Source organism: Ipomoea triloba, chromosome 7 (genome assembly GCF_003576645.1).
Source record: "Ipomoea triloba cultivar NCNSP0323 chromosome 7, ASM357664v1".
Classification (NCBI taxonomy): Eukaryota; Viridiplantae; Streptophyta; class Magnoliopsida; order Solanales; family Convolvulaceae; genus Ipomoea; species Ipomoea triloba.
The window spans coordinates 5,573,253-5,595,791 of NC_044922.1; the positions used below are offsets into that span (position 1 = coordinate 5,573,253).

General features: G+C 35.1%; 2 protein-coding genes across 2 annotated transcripts; both read right to left on the minus strand.

Annotated features, from left to right (window-relative positions):
* Window positions 1-13: 13 nt before the first annotated feature.
* On the minus strand, window positions 14-7,139 carry LOC116025498 (receptor kinase-like protein Xa21). The gene is made up of 5 exons (XM_031266733.1): window positions 6,464-7,139; window positions 5,978-6,268; window positions 1,610-3,763; window positions 1,225-1,523; window positions 14-67 (listed from the first exon to the last, which is right to left on the minus strand). Exons 1-5 carry the CDS (start codon window positions 7,137-7,139, stop codon window positions 14-16), a joined length of 3,474 nt encoding a protein of 1,157 aa, XP_031122593.1.
* A 3,695-nt stretch (window positions 7,140-10,834) lies between these two features.
* Window positions 10,835-15,535, minus strand: LOC116025499 (putative receptor-like protein kinase At3g47110). The gene is made up of 5 exons (XM_031266734.1): window positions 14,860-15,535; window positions 14,492-14,782; window positions 12,031-14,181; window positions 11,635-11,933; window positions 10,835-10,939 (listed from the first exon to the last, which is right to left on the minus strand). The coding sequence occupies exons 1-5, from the start codon at window positions 15,533-15,535 to the stop codon at window positions 10,835-10,837; spliced, it is 3,522 nt and encodes a 1,173-aa protein (XP_031122594.1).
* Window positions 15,536-22,539: the final 7,004 nt, after the last annotated feature.

Genomic DNA, 22,539 nt, shown 5'->3' on the forward strand with positions numbered 1-22,539 from the left:
TTTTTTGAGTGAATTACTGGGAGTTGCAAGATTCATTCATGTCTGAAGACCCAAAGTTATGATATGCCTACATTAATGAAGTGGAAATACCAATGACTTTTACAGAGCTATGCCTACATTATTATTACTATTTTTTTTTTTTTGCTGTCTTAATGGTTTTAGAAAATAGGAGGTGGCTGAGAGCTTGTAAAAAAGTCAAAAAAACAATTGAAAGCTTCCACCACATTATTGGTCAATTGTAATAATTTCAACCGTTTATTTATTATAAGTAACATTGATTTTTATTTGGTCATCTTATATATGATTTTAAGAAAATGAAATTATGGAGCTATGAGACCTAAGACAAAAGACAATTGGGCTAAGGGCCTAAAGTTAGAGGAGAAAAAAAAAAAGAGAGGGAATGCAATTAAGCTTGGGATCGGAGAAGGGAGAATGTAGGTCCACAAGGAGGTAAGGGAACACAGTTGGAGTTAGTCAAGATGCAGAATGCATGTATGGGCATTCTTAGCCAGAGATCGAAGAATTATATGATGCACCAACAATAACTGGTTTTGGAGTTCAAGTAGTATTGCATATCTCAGCTCCCACCACCAGTAGCATCATTATAATTGGAAATCAATTTAATACTAAATCAGATTAATTCGAAGCTACTTCGATTGTATCCAAGTGGAAGCAACACAAATAAATAAATTTAAACTAAATGCAACAAATAGTAGGTGATATTGTCTCAAGAAGTGAACCGAAGGTATGCTCACATTGGATATTGTCTCAAGAAGTGACTGAAAGGGAGTTGAATAGTAGGTGGTTAAGTACAAAAGTGTCTAGTGTTTGGAATCTAGTTCGAATAATTAGATTGAGAGTGTAAAAAACAAGTAACAAGTGTAAAAAAAACAAGTAACAAGCAAAGCAAAAAAATTAGGTGATAGTAGGGGCTTGGGCTAATTATAAGCCACTCTTGCCTAATGCCATAGAGTTTTCTTAGGCTAGGGATCATGTGATAAATTAACATTGATCAAGGAAGATACTACTCAATGTCAAAGTCATTCTCATGCTCATTGGACTTCCAATTGAGATTAGATCCCATTTTTCAATTGCTGCATTTTATCAAACATTGGTGTTCAAATCTTCTTCCAACCTCATTTTCTCAAAGCATAAAAACTAGTTTATTACTAAACTTATAGAGACATTTTGGTTGAACTTTTGTTGTGTATTCTTGAGTCTTACTATGACATCTTCCATTCTGATTCTGTCCTCTGGAAAATCAACTGTGCATTCCATTGCTAATCCCATCACCATCAAGAAGCACTCCTCTATTTCTTGCTCAACACCTTCTCCTGTCACTAAATTGGAGTCAACAATCTGCATTATTGCATCAGGTAATGAATCAGACACCCATTTCCTCATGGTGAAGTCTCCTTGGAACGTTTCATCAGTGGGCTTCTTTCTTGTGAAAACTTCCATTAATAGAATCCCAAAACTGTATACATCTCCCATGCTAGATATAATTCCTGCAGAACCATACTCTGCAATGTGTAAAAAATATGAACATACAATTACTTCCATATATCCTAAACTTTCAACTACAAATTAAATTAGAGAGTGAGCTCACCTGGAGCCATGTATCCAACGGTGCCCATGGTTTTTGTCTGCTTAGTGGCCTTATCTTTTTCCAGTAGCTTAGCTATACCAAAGTCACCAACATGTGCAACCATGTTTTCATCTAAAAGAATGTTACCTGGCTTCAAATCACAATGAACCACTGGAAAAGAATGACCATGATGCAAGTACTCGAGGGCATTCGCAACGTCCATCATTATTCCTAGCCTCTGATAGATATCTAGGAAATAATTATGTGAATAGAGCCATTTGTCTAGGCTCCCATTGGGCATATACTCTAAAATCAGAGCTTTGAAGTCGAGGTTGGAGCAACTGGTTATTACTTTGACAAGATTTCTGTGCCGGATATTCCTTAGCACTTGACACTCTACATCAAAGCTCCTGACTGAATCTTGCACATCCAAATTGAAGACTTTTACAGCAGCAATCACCCCATCAACAAAAGTGCCCTTGAACACTGAGCTAAAAGTCCCCCTGCCTATCAAGTTGCTCTCATCAAAGTCTTCTGTAGCACCAAGAATTTCATAGTATGAAATTCTCTTGAATTCAACATCAAGTGAATCTTCAGCCCAAGGTTTTCTTCGTTTGTTTCTCTTCCAGAATGTAAGCAACCAAACCATTAGAATAGCAACAACAACCAATGATACAAGAGATGGCAAAACATACTTGAGAAATATGGCAATGTTTCTTGGTTTTCCTTTACCTTCTTTGCATTCCATGACATGGAATCGAGAAGCTCCACATAGTTCGTTGTTACCCATGAATGATTCCATGCTAAAATTTGTAAAAGGTCCACCATTTGGAATTTTACCACTTAGATCATTGAAAGACAGGTTCAGATACACTAGATCTTTGAGCTTCTCCATCGACTTTGGAATACCACCAGAGAGGTTGTTATTGGATAAATCTAATGCTTGCAAGCTTATAAGACCATCAAATGACTGAGGAATAGGACCATGAAGCCTATTTGATGATAGAGAGAGATTAAGCAAATTCTGAAGTTGCCCAATGGTGGAAGGAATTTCTCCAGAAAATTGGTTACTTGACAGATTGAGGTATACCATGCTGTGCATACTTCCAATTTCAGAAGACAAGGTACCATTGAGTAAATTGGAGGACAAGTCTATCTCTAAGATATCCTTGTTATTCCAGAAGCCAAGTGGTATAGTTGATGTTAATGAATTGGAGCTTAAATGTAATTTTCTCAAAGAAGATAGATTTTCAAAACAATTTGGTATTTTCCCTGAGAGCTTATTATCTCCGAGATCCAATTCATATAACTCTTTCAAATAACACATGGTGTTTGGTATTGATCCCTCAATTTCATTATTATGTAGGTATAAACCCTGTAACCTCAACAAACCTCGTCCTAATGTTTCAGGAAATGAACCTGAGAGCTTGTTGTCGCTCAAATCCAAAGAAATGAAATTGATAAAGTTACTAATTCCACTTGGAATGCTGCCTTTCAAGTGACAATCACTAGCTTCTAAGAATTCCAAAGACACAGATTTATTGCCTATATCTAACAAGCTAGGTAGAACTTTGTTGAATGGATTGCCACTCAAACCAACTATTTTCAAATTCTTGCATTTCAACAATGAAGTGAGCAGGCTTAGCTCATTAGTCGATGGATCATCTGTGATTTGGTTGTATTGTATGCTAAAGTATTCAAGTTGTTGTAAATTTTCAATCTCCGGAGGTACATGGCCACTAAACATGTTATCCCGAAGATCAAGTAATGTGACTTGGGAGGCATTTGATATAGAGCTAGGAATGGTTCCACTGAATTGGTTTTTGGCGATAATAAGTTTTCGAAGACTTGGGGACATCCAATGTCTTAGGCCTGGCTCAAGATTGCCATAAAGGTTATTAGCTGCCAGCTCAATCACTTGTAATCCAGACATGTTGAATATGGAGGATGGTACTTTGCCACTAAAATTATTTAATTCAAGTGACAATCCTTTAAGACTTGATAGCTTTCCTAGCTCTGGAGGAATATTACCATCGAAATTGTTATCATAAACAACAAAATTCTCCAAAGTTGATATATTGCCAATTGAAGAGGGTATTGTACCAGTCAAGTGATTGACAAAAATTCTAAACTCTCGAAGGTTTGACAACTTCCCAATCTCTTTTGGCAGGTATCCTGTAAATTATGTAAAAGCTTAGGAGTCAATTTAAATTGTGAGTCTCTTTAGAGTAGCCCGGCTGGTTAGCAAGTTGCATAGAATTAATTGATTATAGAGTTTATTACCGAAATGGTTCCTCGACTATTGTGAAATTATCAATTTGATCTTCGACAATTTTTCTTGTCCAATTAAGTCATCGACTTTGAAAATTTTAACCATTTTGGTCTTCCGTTTATTTTACCGTTTGATATCCGTTAAATTGGGACCAAATTGGAAATTTCATTATAGTCAAGAGACCATTTCAGTCAAAAATTAATTACCGAAATGGTCCATTGACTATAGAAAAATTACCAATTTGGTCCTAACTTAAAGGTTGTTTAACACCAAAATAAACGGAGGGCCAAATTAGTTAAAATTTTCAAATTCGATGACTTAATTGGGCAAGAAAAATTGTCGAAGACCAAATTGGTAATTTCGCAATAGTCAAGTGACCATTTCAGTAATAAACTCTTGATCTTATTTAAGTATTATATTTTTAAGTCTAACCTTTTTTTTTTAGAATAAAAACTTAATTCATTATATCATGATCCAAACAGTTTACAATAATTTAATCTATGCTGATAAAAAAAATTAGGATTAAATTTTAATATTTCAATTTATTCATATTTTTAATTTTTTAACAATTAAAATTTTAAATTTTGCAAATGACCTTGTGATTTAGTGGCATCCGGTTGCACCCCATATGGAAGGGGTAGGTTCGAGCCTCAGTAGAGGCGATACTGACTTTTTGTGCTTCAGTAAGTTGAGAAATCCAGATACTACATTGTAACAGAGTCAGTGCTCAAAATTTTTCTTTTTAAATTTTATATTAAAATACATGACACCTTTTTTTGAGTACAAAATACATGTGACTTAATTTATTAAAATAAAATAAATTAACATTTACAATATATTTGTGGTTTCCGCCATTGTTTCTGGCAAAAACCTTTAATGGTTTCCGCCGGAAGGTAGAGTGCGTTGTTTTTTTTGTTTTTGTTTTGTTTTTTTTTGGGTTTTGTTGTTTTAATTAAATAAATAATATTATTTTAATATTATTATAATTTTGTTATATTTTAAATAAAATTATTAAAATATTTTTTTTTATACAATTTTATTCATTTTTTGACACACAAAGACAGTTTTTCAAAATACATTTAAACACAGAAAATAAAGTTATTTTCTGGAAAATGACCCCAGAAAATATTTTTCATAAGTTATTTTTCGGGGGTTTCCAAACACATCCTTAGAGTATATTTAATTGGGATAAGGGTCAAATAGGCTCTTAAACTATAAGGTAAAGTGCAAATGTGCAATTAACGCTTAAACTAAGAAAAGCTCCAATTAACGTACCCCTTTATCTCTTCACTTTCATGCAATTTAACCCATAACTTATTAAAATTGTACAATTAACTTATTTTGTAGGTAAACTCCATGTAATAACAGGTAAAATTACAATTTCAAAATAAACTTTAAATAAATAAATATTTTTTGAAAGGAAAAATAAAAATTAATTAATTAATTAAAAAACAAAAAGAATATTGCCGGCTTCTCCTCAAAGGAGAAGCCGGCAATCTGGCCGCCTCTCCGGATGGAGAAGCCTGCCCAGACTTCTCCGTCTGTCTTCTCCGATCTGTCCAACTGTACGGAGAGTTCTGCCAGGCTTCTCCGTCGGAGAAGCTATGGCAGGCTTCTGGAGTTGGTTTTTTTTTTTTTTTTTTAAATTTGTTTATTTGAAATAAATTATGGTTTTTAATTTTTTTTTTAAAAAATTACCGGTTACCTAGAGGCAACCTGTTAATTAACTTAATTGCATAAAAATAGAACTTAAAGGGGCTAATTGGAGCTTTTCTTAGTCTAGGGAGGTTAATTGCACTTTGGCTTATAGTTTAAGGGCCTATTTGACCTTTATCCCTATTTAATTTGAGAGAGCGATTAGAGTACATAGTTCAAGTAATCCATCATTAATTTCAATCGCTCCCTCAGCAATTGTTAAGAAATATTTCAAATTTTCAATTGGGGTGCTTCACCGCTTCACCGCTTCACCGTAACAATTCATTTAGAAATTACAACTAGATGCTTAATTAAAAGGTTAATAATTTTTTTTTTTTGATAATAAAGGGTTAATTATTTTATGAAATTACATAAAGCACCTACATGCTACAGTTTCAAGAAATTTTAGGAATTGAAGTTACCTGACAAGTTTATCCCTACAAGATAAAGCTCTTGAAGAGATGATATGTTGCAGATTTGAGTAGGGAATCTTCCGGTGAGTTGATTCCTAGACAAGGCAAGTATTTCAAGTCTCCCGCACCTAGATAGAGATTGAGGGATCTCTCCATGAATATGGTTTAGGGCAATATCCAGATACTCCAATTCCGGAAGGAGATAACAGAGGTCATTTGGAAGAATTCCAGAGATTTCATTCCTCTCAATGTCGAGTACTACTAAAGATGACATATTGAAAATTGTCCAAGGCAAATCTCCTGTGCGTATTGAAAGGCAATAGTATAACGACACCATATAATAAGTAGTAGCATTTGAATTTAATTTATTGATCCAAGATAGATATATAGTCAAATCATGAAAGGCATTATTCGTATGCTACTATCAAAATTTGTATCCATGTATATATGCCACTAAATTTAGACCAAAAACAACAGAATGATTGAAAATCTAACCTGTCAAATTGTTACCATATAGCAGTAACCGCTCAAGTTTCGAAAAGTTGCCAATTTCAGTTGGTATGCTTCCATGAAATTCATTCTCTTCTAAATTCAAAACTCTTAGTTCCATACATTTGTGTAGACTTGATGGAATCTCACCACTCAATCGATTTGATCTAAGAAACAAGCCTTGTAGCTGCCTGTAGTTATCACAAATGCCCGCCGGAAGCATCCCTGAGAGACTATTGTAGTTCATGACTACAAATCGCAAGGAAGAAATGTTGTATATAGTTGCGGGGATGTTTCCAGTGAGATGATTGTAGGACAGATCCAAAGTCTGGAGTTTGGACAAGAATCCAATGCTTTCTGGGATATGGCCATGGAAGTTATTAGTGCTGATGTTGAAAGTTGAAAGGAATGAGAGGCCACCAATCTCCTGAGGAATGGTGCCGTTGAGACCCATATTGAAGAGATTCAATTGGGTCACTCTTTGGTGCCTACGGCTACAAGTGACACCAATCCAATCACAATATGGAGTGTGATGAGACCAGTTGTTGGACAAGATGCCAAAGGGATCAGGCGTAATTGCTGCTTTCAATGCCAATAGAGCAGCCTCATCGGCTGAGATATTTGATGCCCCCGAGGCCACACCCATGCAAAGGGCAATGACCAAAACCAAACACCGACTCATTGATACCAAGTCCTCTTTGAAGAAGCTCATAGTATATGCAAACTAAGGAATTTCTTTTTTTAGTGAATTACTGGGGAGTTGCAAGATTCACTCATGTCTGAAGACCCAAAGTTATGATATGCCTACATTTATGAAGTGGAAATACTTGACTTTTGGAGAGCTATGCGTTGATTTTTTTTTTTTTTCTTTTTTTTGCGGTCTTAATGGTTTAGAAAATAGCAAGGTGGCTGAGGACAAATTATTGCATGGACCATGGTCCACATAGCTGTGTGGACCAAAAATAAAAGGTACATTTTTATTATACTAAAAGTATATTATTTTTGTATTGAAGGTACATTATTTGATAGTATATATAAAATAATGTAACTTCAGTATTTAAATAATGTACTCTAAAATAATATAGTTTATGTATAAAAATAATATACTTTCAGTATATTAAAAATATACATTTTATTTATGATATTCCACACAGCTGTGTGAACTATGTTCCATGCAATAATACATGTAGAAATATTCTTGTTGTTTGCTTGTGGGTTAGGGGTTGAAGTCTTCTCCCAACCTACCTTTCTTCCTTTTCTCAAGTACAATTGCATTTTCTTAATTAGCTCCTTGTGGACCTACATTCTCCCTTCTCCGAAGCTTAATTGCGGCAAATTATGCTATGGACGTGTAAGGTGGACTCAAGTTCTATATTCATAATTTTAGAACTTTATATATTCACAATTTTAGAATTCTATATTCACAATTTTAAATCTTAATATACAAAATTACATTACTCAATATATATTCACAATTCTTAAACTCTATATTTACAATTTTATTTTATTATATATACAGAGTATTATATAGATTAGAAAATTGTGTTATACTATTGAATATAAAGTTCTGAAATTGTGAACATAGAGTTTTGTAATTATTAACATAGAGTTCAAAAATTATGAATATAGAGTTCAAAATTTGTAAAAATAGAATTCAAAAATAGTGAACATAAAATTCTAGAATTGTGAACATGGACTTGGGTTCACCTTGCAAGGTGGACCCGGGTTCATAACATAACAACCACTTAATTGCATTCCCTCTTTTTTTTGTTTTTTCTCTTCTAACTTTAGGCCCTTAGCCCAATTGTCTTTTGTCTTAGGTCTCATAGCTCCATAATTTCATTTTCTTAAAAACATATATAGGATGACCAAATAAAAATCAATCTTACTTGCTTACCCTCACATGAGAGAGGTGAGTTCGAGCCTTAGTAGAGACGATATTGGCTCTTTGTGCTTCATTTGATTGAGAAAGTAGCTATGAATAGGTACTATATTGTAACAGAGTCATTAATGTGATGGAAGCATTCAATTGTTTTTTCCAAGCTCTCAACCACCTCTTATTTTCTAAACCATTAAGACCGCAAAATAATAATAATAATAATAATAATAATAATAATAATAATAATAATCAACGCATACCTCTCCAAAAGTCATTGGTATTTCCATTTCATTAATGTAGGCATCCAAAGCCACCATAACATTGGACCCCTTTAACATCTTGTCTAGCAACTGGTCTCATTAAACTCCATATTGAGACTGGATTGGTGTTACTTGCAATGAAACGTTTTTTCAAAATGGTTTCTGGACTATTGTCATTCTTAATTTTACATTTTGACTTTCAATTGCATCAAATATGGTCTATCGACTTTCAAAAATTCACCCAATTCAATCCTTCGTTAGGTATTCCGTTTACTCAGTGTTATAATGGATGACATTTTGATCTATTCACCTATTTTGTGCCTATTACACTCAGTACTAGTCGAGGGACCATTTTCAAAAAAAAATTATTTTATTTATTTCATTTTTATTTTTGGACCACTTATATTTGTTTTATATTTCAATAGCACCAAATAGAGTATGTTAAAATTTATACTATTCAATAATAGTAGTGGATTTTGGTCTAACCCAACCCAAAAAAGGATAGTGATTTTTTTCCTTTTGAATTTCCATGTAAAATGTCTTCGTTTCATTTTTCCTTTCTCTACTATTCATATCGTTTCATTTTTCCTTTCTCTACTATTCATTCTTGTTACATAAGTTGACCCGGTCAATTAACACTATCAGTTGGAATGAGTTGGTGTAGCTACATTATTGTTATAAGAAAAATACTACTTGAACTCTAAAACCTACTCTCAACTTTTACTCTTATTAAGTGTTTAAATTTTATTGGAGAAAAAAAAATAATGAACAAAAATTATGATCTACACTCTTATATTAAGAAAACAGAGCATGCCACATTATAAAGAGTAGAAAATGGGAGTAGAGATCGGAGGTAATTAAATGTAGGAGTATTCTTGTTATTTGCTTGTGAGTTAGGGTTCAAGTCTTCTCCCAAGTCTTGTGGGCCTACCTTTCTTCCTTTTCTCAAGTCCAATCGCGTTCCCTTAACTCCTTGTGGACCTACATTCTCCCTTCTCCCAAGACTAATTACATTCCCTCCTTTTGTTTTTCCTCCTCTAACTTTAGGCCCTTAGCCCAATTGTCTTTTGTCTTAGCTATCATAGGATTCATAGCTCCATAATTTCATTTTCTTAAAAGCATATATATAAGATGACCAAAGAAAAATCGGTTGAAATTATTACAATTGGCCAATAATGTGGTGGAAGCTGTCAATTGTTTTTTCCAAGCTCTCAGCCACCAATCGTTATGGATCATGGTTCATACAGCTGTGTGGATCATAAATAAAATGTACATTTTTAATATATTGAAAGTACATTATTTTTGTACATAAACTACATTATTTTAGAGTACATTATTTAAGTACTGAAGTTACATTATTTTATATATACTATCACATAATGTACCTTCAATACAAAAATAATGTACTTTTAGTATAATAAAAATGTACCTTTTATTTTTGGTCCGCACAGCTATGCGGACCATGGTCCATGCAATAATTTGCCAGTCTACATAGTTGTGTGGACCAAAAATAAAAGGTACATTTTTATTATACTAAAAGTAGATTATTTTTGTATTGAAGGTACATTATTTGATAATATATATAAAATAATGTAACTTCAGTACTTAAATAATGTAGTTTATGTACAAAATAATGTACTTTCAGTATATTCAAAATGTACTTTTTATTTATGGTCCACATAGCCGTATGAACCATGGTCCATGCAATAATGATTGGTGTGGACCATGGTCCATGCAATAATTTGTCAATGTAAACTGATTGGGTCAACTTATGTAACAAGAATGAATAGTAGAGAAAGGAAAAACAAATATTGAATTGGGCTACACCACGAAGACATTTTACGTGGAAATTCAAAAAGAAAATAAAAATCACAATCGTTTTTTGAGTTGGGCTAGACCAAAATTCATTATTATTATTGAATAGTATAAATTCTGGCATACTCTACTTGGTGCTATTGAAATATAAAACAAATATAAGTGGTTCAAAAACAAAAATGAAATAAATAAAATAGTTTTTTTTTTTCAAAATAATCCCTTGACTATTAGTGAGTGTATTAGGCACAAAATATGTGAATACACGAAAATTAAACGGAATACCTAACAAATGACTGAATTAGGTGAGTTTTTGAAAGTCGAGGAACCACATTGGTGCAATTAAAAGTCGAAATGCAAAATTGAGAATGGGATCGAGAGACGATTTTGGAAAAAAGCTCCATTGCAGGTATAACACCAATCTAGTCACAATATGGAGTTTAATGAGACCAAGTTGCTAGACAAGATATCAAAGGGGTCCAATGTTATGGTGGCTTTGGATGCGAATGGAGCAGCCTCATCAGCCCCACCCTGAATTCCACAACCAAAACCACATACCTTTCCATTGAAACCAAGTGTTCTGTTAACAAGTTTATCATATATACATGCAAGCTAAAGGAAATGTTTTTTTTTTTTTTTAATGAATTAGTTGGAGTTGCAAGATTGACTCATATCTGAGGACACCAAATGAGCTCTTTGAGTGATCTGAGCTCACACTTAGGAGCTTGTCAAGATGCAGAATGCATGTATGGGCATTCTTAGCCAGAGGAGAATTACTATGATAGATGCACCAACAATAACAATTTGGAGTTTGGGTTGACCCTTTAATTTACACTTGATAAAAAACATGGCCTGAATGGTTAAACGCATTGGAATTCGCCGAGTACTGCTCAAAATCACATAGAGCAAGAGAGAATTTGAAGCAGCACAGACAATGCAAGAAGGAATAAGGAAAGCTTCTGCATCAATATCAATGCCTCTCTATAGCCATCTCAACTACACTAGAGCTCATCTTTAATATATTCCATTTTAGTGGTTTTATGAAGTAGTCACTTCACTTGATCATGAGATTACAAAAAACAAAAATAGCACCACATACTGTCCTTCATTAACAGTGAAAACATGAGCAACATTATTTCAAATTCAAAGAATGCAAACTAGTTTATTACTACTAAACTTATAGAGACATTTTGGTTGAACTTTTGTTGTGTATGCTTGAGTCTTACTATCACATCTTCCATGCTGATTCTCTCCTCTGGAAAATCAGCTGTGCATTCCAAAGCTAATCCCATCACCATCAAGAAGCACTCCTCTATTTCTTGCCAGCTTTGTTCTTCTGTCAGTAAATTGGAATCAACAATTTGCATTATTGCATCAGGCAATAAATCAGACACCCATCTCCTCATGGTGAAGTCTCCTTGGAACATCTCATCTGTGGGTTTCTTTCTCGTGAACACTTCCATTAGTAAAATCCCATAACTATATACATCTCCCATGGTAGATATAATTCCTGCAGAACCATACTCTGCAATTGTGACAAAAAATATGAACATACAATTAATTACTTTCATATATCTTAAACTTTTAACTACAAATTAAATTAGAGAGTGATCTGTGTTCACCTGGAGCCATGTATCCAACTGTGCCCATGGTTTTTGTCTGTTTAGTGGCCTTATCTTTTTCCAGTAGCTTAGCTATACCAAAGTCACCAACATGTGCAACCATGTTTTCATCTAAAAGAATGTTGCCAGGCTTCAAATCACAATGAACCACTGGGAAAGAATGGCCACGATGCAAGTATTCGAGCGCATTCGCAACGTCCATCATTATTCCTAGCCTCTGATAGATATCTAGGAAATAATTATGTGAATAGAGCCATTTGTCTAGGCTCCCATTGGGCATATACTCTAAAATCAAAGCTCTGAAGTCGAGGTTGGAACAACTGGTTATTACTTTGACAAGATTTCTATGGCGAATATCCTTTAGCACTTGACACTCTACATCAAAGCTCCTGACTGAATCTTGCACATCCAAATTGAAGACTTTTACAGCAGCAATCACCCCATCAGCAAAAGTGCCCTTGAACACTGAGCTAAAACTCCCCCTCCCAATCAAGTTGCTCTCATCAAAGTCTTCTGTAGCACCAAGAATTTCATAGTATGAAATCCTCTTGAGGGTAACATCAAGTACACTTTCAGCCTGAGGTTCTCTTCGATTATTCCTCTTCCAAAACGTAAGCAACAAAACCAGTAGAACAACAACAACAACCACAGATACAAGAGATGGCAGAACATACTTGTGAAATATGGCAGTGTTTCTCGGTCTTTCTTTACCTTCTTTGCATTCCATGACATGGAACCGGGAAGCTCCACATAATTCCTTGTTACCCTTGAATGATTCCATGCTGAATTTTGCAAAAGGTCCATCATTTGGAATTCTACCACTGAGATCATTGAAAGACAGATTTATGTACACAAGATATTTGAGTTTCTGCAATGACATTGGAATACCACCAGAGAGGGTGTTGTTAGACAAATCTAGTTGTTGCAAGTTTATCAAACTATCAAATGATTGAGGGATAGAACCACCAAGCCTATTTGATGATAGATCGAGATTCAACAAATTCTGAAGTTGCCCAATAATGTCAGGAATTTCTCCAGAAAATTGGTTACCTGACAAATATAACTGTACCATGTTGTGCATACTTCCAATTTCAGAAGACAGAGAACCACTAAGAGAATTGTAGGACAAGTCTAGCTCCAATACATCCTTGTTGTTCCACAAGTCATGTGGTATAGTAGATGTAAGTAAATTGGAACCCAAATATAGTTTTCTCAAAGAAGTTATTTTGCCAAAACAACTTGGTATTTTTCCCATGAGCTTATTGTCTCCAAGATCCAATTCAGACAAGTCCTTCAAATAACACAAGGTTTTTGGTATTGATCCCTCAATTTCATTATTATGTAGGTATAAACCCTGTAACCTCAGCAAATGCCCCAATGTTTCAGGAAACGAGCCCGAGAGCTTGTCGTCGTTTAACTCCAAGGAAACCAAGTTGCTAAAGTTGCTAATTCCACTTGGAATGCTGCCTTTTAAGTGACACTCACTTGCATATAAGTATTCCAAAGGCAAAGATTTATTGCCTAGATCTAAAAAGCTGGGAAGAAATGTGTTGAATGGATTGCCATTCAAAACAATCTGTTTTAAATTTTTGCATTTGGACAATGATGTGAGTAGGCTTAGTTCATGGGCAGAGGGATCATTTGTGATTTGGTTGTATTCTATAGAAAAATATTCAAGTTGGTGTAAATTTGCAACCACTAAAGGTATATGGCCACTAAACATGTTAAGTCCAAGATCAAGTTCTATGAGTTGGGTGGCATTTGATATTGTGCTAGGAATGGTTCCACTGAATTGGTTTGCTCCAAGATAAAGCTTTGAAAGGCTTGGGGACATCCAATGTCTTAGCCCTGGTTGAAGATTGCCAGAAAGGTTATTTAATGACATCGCAATCAATTGTAATCCAGAGTTGTTGAAAATTGTGGATGGTATTTCGCCACTGAAATTATTTGATCCAAGTGCCAATCCTTTAAGACTTGATAGTTTTCCTAGCTCTGGAGGAATATTACCATCCATATTGTTGTCATGGACATCAAAATTCTCCAAAGTTGATATATTACCAATTGAAGGGGGTATTGTACCGGTCAAGTGGTTTTTAAAAACTCCGAAATCTTGAAGGATTGACAACTTCCCAATTTCATTTGGTAGATTTCCTGTAATTATGTAAAAATTTATGAGCCAACCTACACATATGTCAACCTGTTAAAATACTTATTTTCAAATATAGCATTAGCCTGTAATAAAGTTGCATAAAATCTTTCTTTCTATTAATCCATTATGTTTATAAGGAAAATTCAAATAGACCAAAAACTTTAACCAAATAATTTACTCTATGACTTATCTATAAATATAGTTAACTCATGGTAGGATAAGTAAAATTTATGATAGACAATGGATATAGAACAATTATCATACTAGATGCCATTTGAAAGAACAGAATCGCAGAGATATTTTTGAAGTTACCTGTCAAGTTCATTCTTGCAAGATAAAGCTCCTGAAGAGATGATATGTTGCAGATTTGAGTAGGGAATCTTCCGGAGAGTTGATTGTGAGACATGGAAAGTACTTCAAGTCTCCTGCAACTGGATAGAGCTTGAGGGATTTCTCCATGAATTTTGTTTATGGCAATATCCAGATACTCCAATTCCGGAAGGAGATAACAGAGGTCATTTGGAAGAGTTCCAGAGATTTCATTAGCATGAAGGTCAAGTACTGCTAAAGATGAAGTATTGAAGATTGTCCAAGGCAAATCTCCTGTTAATACGAAAATTATATTGGCATTCATATTCATATATGCCACTAAATTTAGATAAGAAAAACAATAATCTCACCTGTCAAATTGTTACCATATAGCAGTAACCACTCAAGTTTCGAAGAGTTGCCAATTTCAGGTGGTATGCTTCCTTGAAATTCATTATCTCCTAAGAGCAAAAATCTAAGCTCCATACATTTGTGTAGACCTGATGGAATGTGACCACTGAATCGATTTGCTGAAAGAGACAGGCCTTGTAGCTGCCTGAAGTGATCACAAACGCCCTCGGGGAGCGTCCCCGAGAGAAGATTGTTTCTCAAGTCTACAAAACGCAAGGAAGAAACGTTGTACATAGTTGCAGGAATATTTCCAGAGAGATGGTTGTAGGACATATCCAAAGTCTGGAGTTTGGTCAAGAATCCAATGCTTTCTGGGATATGGCCATGGAAATTATTAGCGCTGATGTTGAAAGTTGCAAGGAATGAGAGGCCACCAATCTCCTGAGGAATGGTGCCGTTGAGACCCATATTGAAGAGATTCAATTGGGTCACTCTTTGGTGCTTGGCGTTGCAGGTAACACCAATCCAATCACAATATGGAGTTTGATGAGACCAGTTTTTGGACAAGATGTCAAAGGGATCGGAAGTTATGGTGGCTTTGAATGCCAATAAAGCAGCCTTATCAGCCCCAGCCTGAGTTACCCTGCAAAGGGCTAGCATTAGATTTAGAACAACCAAAACCACACACCTTTCCATTGAAACCAAGTGCTCTGTGAATAAGTTCATCATACATGCAAACTAGCTAAAGGGAATGTTTTTCTTTTTGAATGAATTAGTTGGAGTTGCAAGATTGACTCATATCTGAAGACCCAAGGATATGCTGCATTAATAAAGTGGAAATGTCTCATATAGCTTAGCTCAATGACTCAAGATTTACCTTGAAAGTCTTGCTCTAACAGTTGGGTGGGGTTGTTGGGAGACCCAAAGCATAAATAAATAAATAAATCAAGTGATAAAGGCTTTTTGTGTATAAAGTGTATAGACAAAGGACTTACTAAACAACTCGCTATATATCTCCTCTAACATTTTTGGGCAAGAATTTTAAAGAGTTATGATTAGTTTATCCTAAGTTGAAAATATAATGTATCAAAAAAAAGTAAAATAGTGGAAATACCAATGACTTATGCGTTGACTTTCTTTACCATCTTAAATGGTTAAGAAAATGAGACTTTAAAATGTAAAAATATGTCCGCCATGTTGCGGTCTTTCACTCTTTCCACCCCATTGTAATAATTTTCAACCGCTTAATAATTAACATTGACTATTCCACTAATCTTAATTATATGCTTTAAAATATGAAAGCTTTCACCTTGTTGCCACCACCACGCACTGACGCACGAGCATTACCAATAGAGTTTTTTCTTGGCAACGACCAACTGTTTTTTATATATATATATTTCTTTAAGAAAAGGTAAATGTTATTTTAACGTAATTAAATGTTTTTTCATTTCTTTAACGTAATATATCATTTTAACAACATGATTTTAATAGCGTCAATAGTACTAAAAATACATATTATTTTAATTAAAATTTTATAATTATCAATTAAATGATATTTTGACCGACTTAATTTAATTATAAATATAATATATAAATAAAATATAATTGATATACATTGGTGGGTTCATAAAAATTTTTGAAGAAACCTAAAACTATTGAAGAAAAAAAAAGAATTTTTAAGATTGGGTGAGATAATGAACATTGAGGCCCACAAAAACCTGGAGTAGAACTCCTGCCAATTGTTATACAATATTGCCATGGACCAGGGGCTAACTTGGTCCTAAATTGTATATTTTTAATATTGGAATTGTGAAATTCTAGAGTAAAAATTGTTTTCGAATTTTAACGTTTTAGAGCAATAAGCTGTTACAAAAAGCTAATTAATTAAATATTCATATTGCTGGTTATTTAACTTAATAGTGGTCAAACAAACCAAAATTGGTTGACATGCTAACTATGCTACCAAACATGATCATTATTGATGGCAAATTATTGTGTTGACATGACCCATATAGCCGTGTGGACTATGAATGCAATATATATTTTTAATATATTAAAAATACATTATTTGTGTACTAAATGTACATTATTTCATAATATATAAAAAAACATGTATTTTTAAATAATGTACTTTACGTATACAAATAACCTATATTAAGTATATTAAAAATGTATTTTTTTATTTTTATTATTTTTATTTTTATTTTTTTTTGCGAAGAAGTTAACATTATGCATTAATCAAACGGGGGGCAGAAAAACCCCTAAAGTCATACATGAAGGCTTCTTGCACTGGAGTCGGCAAGGAGAAAAAATCACGATACAACAAAGGGGAAGGGCGGTTTAAGCCAAAAGAAGCTAAAGCGTCGGCCACTTTGTTCGCCTCTCGGTAAGTATGAGACAAAGAAGGTGACCAAGTAGCAAGCATGTTCCGAATATTATGAATCGCATTGCGTAGTTTCCACGGAACTTGGTGTAAATTAGAGGAAACAAAGCTAATCAAAGAAGAGGAATCAACCTCAATAGCTTTAGGGAAAATGGCAGGCGATTCACACCAAATGAGTGCGGATTCAAGGGCAAGAACTTCAGCTTCCTGAGCGGATGATGCCTTTAGCGGGAACGAGAGCGCAGCCACAAGGTTACCAGTTGAATCTCTAAGACAGGCACCACCTGCGGTTCCAGAGCTTGTGAAAGATGCATCCGTGTTTAGCTTAAGCCTTCCCGAATGAGGCTTAGTCCATTTGATCCAAAGTGTTTTGCGCCTTTTCGGGGGAGTAAAAGATGCTGCAAAGCCTTCCCGGATGAGGATCATATCGGAGGTTCCATTTGAGCGCAATGGTGATGCTATAGAGAGCATCAGAAAATCACGTTTCACCATATTAATTATTGAACAGGTGGAGAAAGTAGTTCCGTTATAGATTGCTGCATTGTATGAAATCCATAGATTCCAAAGAATTGTTGAAGGCATAAGAAGAATTACTATGCCAGCAGCAGATGTTGGTGATGCTGCCAACCACCAAGAGTGGCAGGCTGCACGAATGGAAGAAGCATTTGAGAAGTTGATGTTGAAAGTTGCTGCAAAGTAGGACCAGACTGAGGTAACCCCAGACTGAGGTAACCCTGCTACATCCAAACAGGCAATGCTCCATGGTTGCTTCTTCCTTCCAACAAAATGTATTTTTTTATTTATGGTTCATTGTGTGGACTTAGACAAAATCAGACTGGGACAATGAGGAGCAAAATCAGAAAAACACGTAGCCGTTCAGACTTAGACCTCTAACCCACAAGCAAACAACAATAGTATAGCTGCACATCATTCCAACTTATAATGTAAATCGACAAAAATGAAAGAAGACTAATTGCAGTACTAAACGAAGAACAAATGCCTGGCTATTCCGAAATATCGATACATAGAGAAGTGGTTATCGATCAATAGGGAAGTGGGTGTATTAGGCAATAACTACTAAGGTATATATATATATATTTTTATCCTAAACAGATGGAACATTATAGCAGACAAAAACTCTGTGTGGTAAACATTTCATTTACATAGAAATTCGTTGGAAAAAAAAAAAACAAAGAAAAGAAAAGCAAACGTAGTAGAGTATAACTACATTTAGTCATCCCGGCGCACTATGATAATAATTATATATACATATCACAACCACAATAGGATAAAATAGGCCAATATTTAAACCTTAGAAATCCATAAAAGCAACCCTTTTACATCCCGGCACACAAGTCCTTTTATTGTACGATATCCAAGTAACAATTCAAAGCGTGCATACTATTTTATTTCTAAATCTATAGAGACATTTTGGTTGAACTTGTGCAATGCATGCTTGAGTCTTACTATGGCATCTTTCATGGTGATCCTCTCCTCTGGGAAATCAGCCGTGCATTCCAGAGCTAATCCCATGACCATTAGGAAGCACTGCTCTATTTCTTCCTCACTTTCTTCTGTTGTTAATAAGTTGGGATCAACAATTTGCATTATTGCATCAGGTAATGAATCAGACACCCATCTCCTCATGGTGAAGTCTCCTTGGAACATCTCATCCGTGGGCTTCTTTCTCGTCAACACTTCCATTAGTATAATACCATAACTGTACACATCTCCCATGGTAGATACTATTCCTGTAGAACCATACTCTGCAATTGTGACAAAAGTATAATTAAACAATTATTTCCATCTTAAATTACAAATTACAAATATAGTTAGAGAGTGACTTCACCTGGAGCCATGTATCCAACTGTGCCCATGGTTTTTGTCTGTTTAGTGGCCTTATCTTTGTCTAGTAGCTTAGATATACCAAAGTCACCAACATGCGCAACCATGCTTTGATCTAAAAGAATGTTGCCTGGCTTCAAATCACAATGAACCACTGGAAAAGAATGATCACAATGCAAGTATTGGAGGGCATTCGCAACATCCATCATTATTCCTAGCCTTTGATAGATATCTAGGAAATAATTGTGCGAATAGAGCCATTTGTCTAGGCTCCCATTGGGCATATACTCTAAAATCAGAGCTTTGAAGTCGAGGTTGGAGCAACTGGTTATTACTTTGACAAGATTTCTGTGTCGAATACTCCTTAGCACTTGACACTCTACTTCAAAGCTTCTCATTGAATCTTGCACGCCCAAATTGACGACCTTTATAGCAACAACCAGCCCAGCAGCAAAAGTCCCCTTGAACACTGAGCTAAAACTCCCCCTGCCTATCAAGTTGCTCTCATCAAAGTCTTCTGTAGCACGAAGAATTTCATAGTATGAAATCCTCTTGAGTGCAACATCATGTGAATCTTCAGCCCGAGGTTCCCTTTGTTTGTTTCTCTTCCAGAACGTAAGCAACCAAACCAATAGAATAGCAACAACAACCACAGACACAAGAGATGGCAAAACATACTTGAGAAATATTGCAATGTTTCTCGGCTTTCCTTTTCCTTCTTTGCATTCCATGACATGGAATCGAGAAGCTCCACATAGTTCCTTGTTACCCATGAATGATTCCATGCTAAATTTTGCAAAAGGCCCACCACCATTTGGAATTTTACCACTCAGATCATTGAAAGACAGGTTCAGATACACTAGATCTTTGAGCTTCTCCATTGACTTTGGAATCACACCTGAGAGGCTGTTATTAGATAAATCTAATTCTTGCAAGCTTATCAAACTATCAAATGACTGAGGAATAGGACCATGAAGCCTATTTGACGATAGAGAGAGAATAAGCAAATTCTGAAGTTGCCCAATGGTGTTAGGAATTTCTCCAGAAAATATGTTACCTGACAGATATAACTTTACCATGCTGTGCATACTTCCAATTTCAGGAGACAAGGAATCACCAAGAAAATTGGATGACAAGTCCAACTCCAAGACATCCTTGTTATTCCAGAAGCCAATCGGTACAGTAGATGTAAATAAATTGGAGCCTAAATATATTTTTCTCAAAGAAGATATATTCCCAAAACAACTTGGTATGCTCCCTGAGAGCTTATTGTCTCTGAGATAGAATTCAGATAAGTCCTTCAGATAACATAAGGTGTTTGGTATTGATCCCTCAATTTTATTATTATGTAGGAATAAACCCTGTAACCTCAGCAAATGTCCCAATGTTCCAGGAAGCGAACCTGAGAGGTTGTTTTGGGCCAACTCCAAAGAAATCATGTTGCTAAAGTTGCTGATTCCACTAGGTATGCTGCCTTTAAAGTGACAATCAGCTGCATACAAGGTTTTCAACGACGATGACATATTGCCAACATCTAATAAGTTAGGAAGAATTGTGTTGAATGGATTGCCTTCCAAAATAACCATTTTCAAATTCTTACATTTCGACAATGAAGTGAGTAGGCTCAGTTCATTGGCTGATGGGTCATTTGTGATATGGTTGTACTGTAAGAATAAAACTGAAGTATATGAAATATATAGGATCTAACCTCCAGCCATAGTTGTTTGTTTGATTGCCTGACTGAACTGTGAACTGTGCTGCTTGCTGCCTTTGCTTGAGCTTCCTAATTATTTTTCTCTCACTTGACTCAACTCTCTCAGATGGTGTATAAGACTGTATGTCAAGCAGTGAGGGGGATTTTGATGGCCTTTATATAGTTGCATTCCATCAATGCACTAAACATGAAAATTTTCCTATTCTTAATTATTTGCACCACTTTCTGAATAAGAACAAAACATAAATTAGTGGATCCCTAATTTAGGTGTTAGTGTATCCCTGATTTAAGGTCATAGTGGAGTTAGTGGACTCATACTTTTGACCTTTTATTATTTGTTCTTACATTCTCCCACTTGGTGCAAATATCAAACTCAAAGTACAAGATAACACTAATCCATAATGATATGTCCTCATTAGTGCGAGTAATATCTATTATGATTAAATGTAAACTGCCTTTAAGTACTTAATTAGGAAACAAGAAAAACTTAATGAAAATAAACCTTATGTTTATTTCAAATCCGACTGAAATATTTTCTCAATGAATTTAGAGTGTACACACTTTATGAGAAAATTTCTGAATGCGAAAGAATTTCATTCATTAAANGTGCAACATCATGTGAATCTTCAGCCCGAGGTTCCCTTTGTTTGTTTCTCTTCCAGAACGTAAGCAACCAAACCAATAGAATAGCAACAACAACCACAGACACAAGAGATGGCAAAACATACTTGAGAAATATTGCAATGTTTCTCGGCTTTCCTTTTCCTTCTTTGCATTCCATGACATGGAATCGAGAAGCTCCACATAGTTCCTTGTTACCCATGAATGATTCCATGCTAAATTTTGCAAAAGGCCCACCACCATTTGGAATTTTACCACTCAGATCATTGAAAGACAGGTTCAGATACACTAGATCTTTGAGCTTCTCCATTGACTTTGGAATCACACCTGAGAGGCTGTTATTAGATAAATCTAATTCTTGCAAGCTTATCAAACTATCAAATGACTGAGGAATAGGACCATGAAGCCTATTTGACGATAGAGAGAGAATAAGCAAATTCTGAAGTTGCCCAATGGTGTTAGGAATTTCTCCAGAAAATATGTTACCTGACAGATATAACTTTACCATGCTGTGCATACTTCCAATTTCAGGAGACAAGGAATCACCAAGAAAATTGGATGACAAGTCCAACTCCAAGACATCCTTGTTATTCCAGAAGCCAATCGGTACAGTAGATGTAAATAAATTGGAGCCTAAATATATTTTTCTCAAAGAAGATATATTCCCAAAACAACTTGGTATGCTCCCTGAGAGCTTATTGTCTCTGAGATAGAATTCAGATAAGTCCTTCAGATAACATAAGGTGTTTGGTATTGATCCCTCAATTTTATTATTATGTAGGAATAAACCCTGTAACCTCAGCAAATGTCCCAATGTTCCAGGAAGCGAACCTGAGAGGTTGTTTTGGGCCAACTCCAAAGAAATCATGTTGCTAAAGTTGCTGATTCCACTAGGTATGCTGCCTTTAAAGTGACAATCAGCTGCATACAAGGTTTTCAACGACGATGACATATTGCCAACATCTAATAAGTTAGGAAGAATTGTGTTGAATGGATTGCCTTCCAAAATAACCATTTTCAAATTCTTACATTTCGACAATGAAGTGAGTAGGCTCAGTTCATTGGCTGATGGGTCATTTGTGATATGGTTGTACTGTAAGAATAAAACTGAAGTATATGAAATATATAGGATCTAAC

Coding starts and splice junctions, on each gene's coding strand:
- LOC116025499 (XM_031266734.1), bottom strand. CDS start 15,535: ATGGAAAGGTGTGTGGTTTTGGTTGTTCTAAATCTAATGCTAGCCCTT. Junction 14,783..14,859: donor ATATGGTAACAATTTGACAG/GTGAGATTATTG, acceptor TCGTATTAACAG/GAGATTTGCCTTGGACAATC. Junction 10,940..11,634: donor TCAGCATGGAAGATGTGATA/GTAAGACTCAAG, acceptor TGTGGAATTCAG/GGTGGGGCTGATGAGGCTGC.
- LOC116025498 (XM_031266733.1), bottom strand. CDS start 7,139: ATGAGTCGGTGTTTGGTTTTGGTCATTGCCCTTTGCATGGGTGTGGCC. Junction 6,269..6,463: donor ATATGGTAACAATTTGACAG/GTTAGATTTTCA, acceptor CAATACGCACAG/GAGATTTGCCTTGGACAATT. Junction 68..1,224: donor TCAGAATGGAAGATGTCATA/GTAAGACTCAAG, acceptor TCATTAATGTAG/GCATATCATAACTTTGGGTC.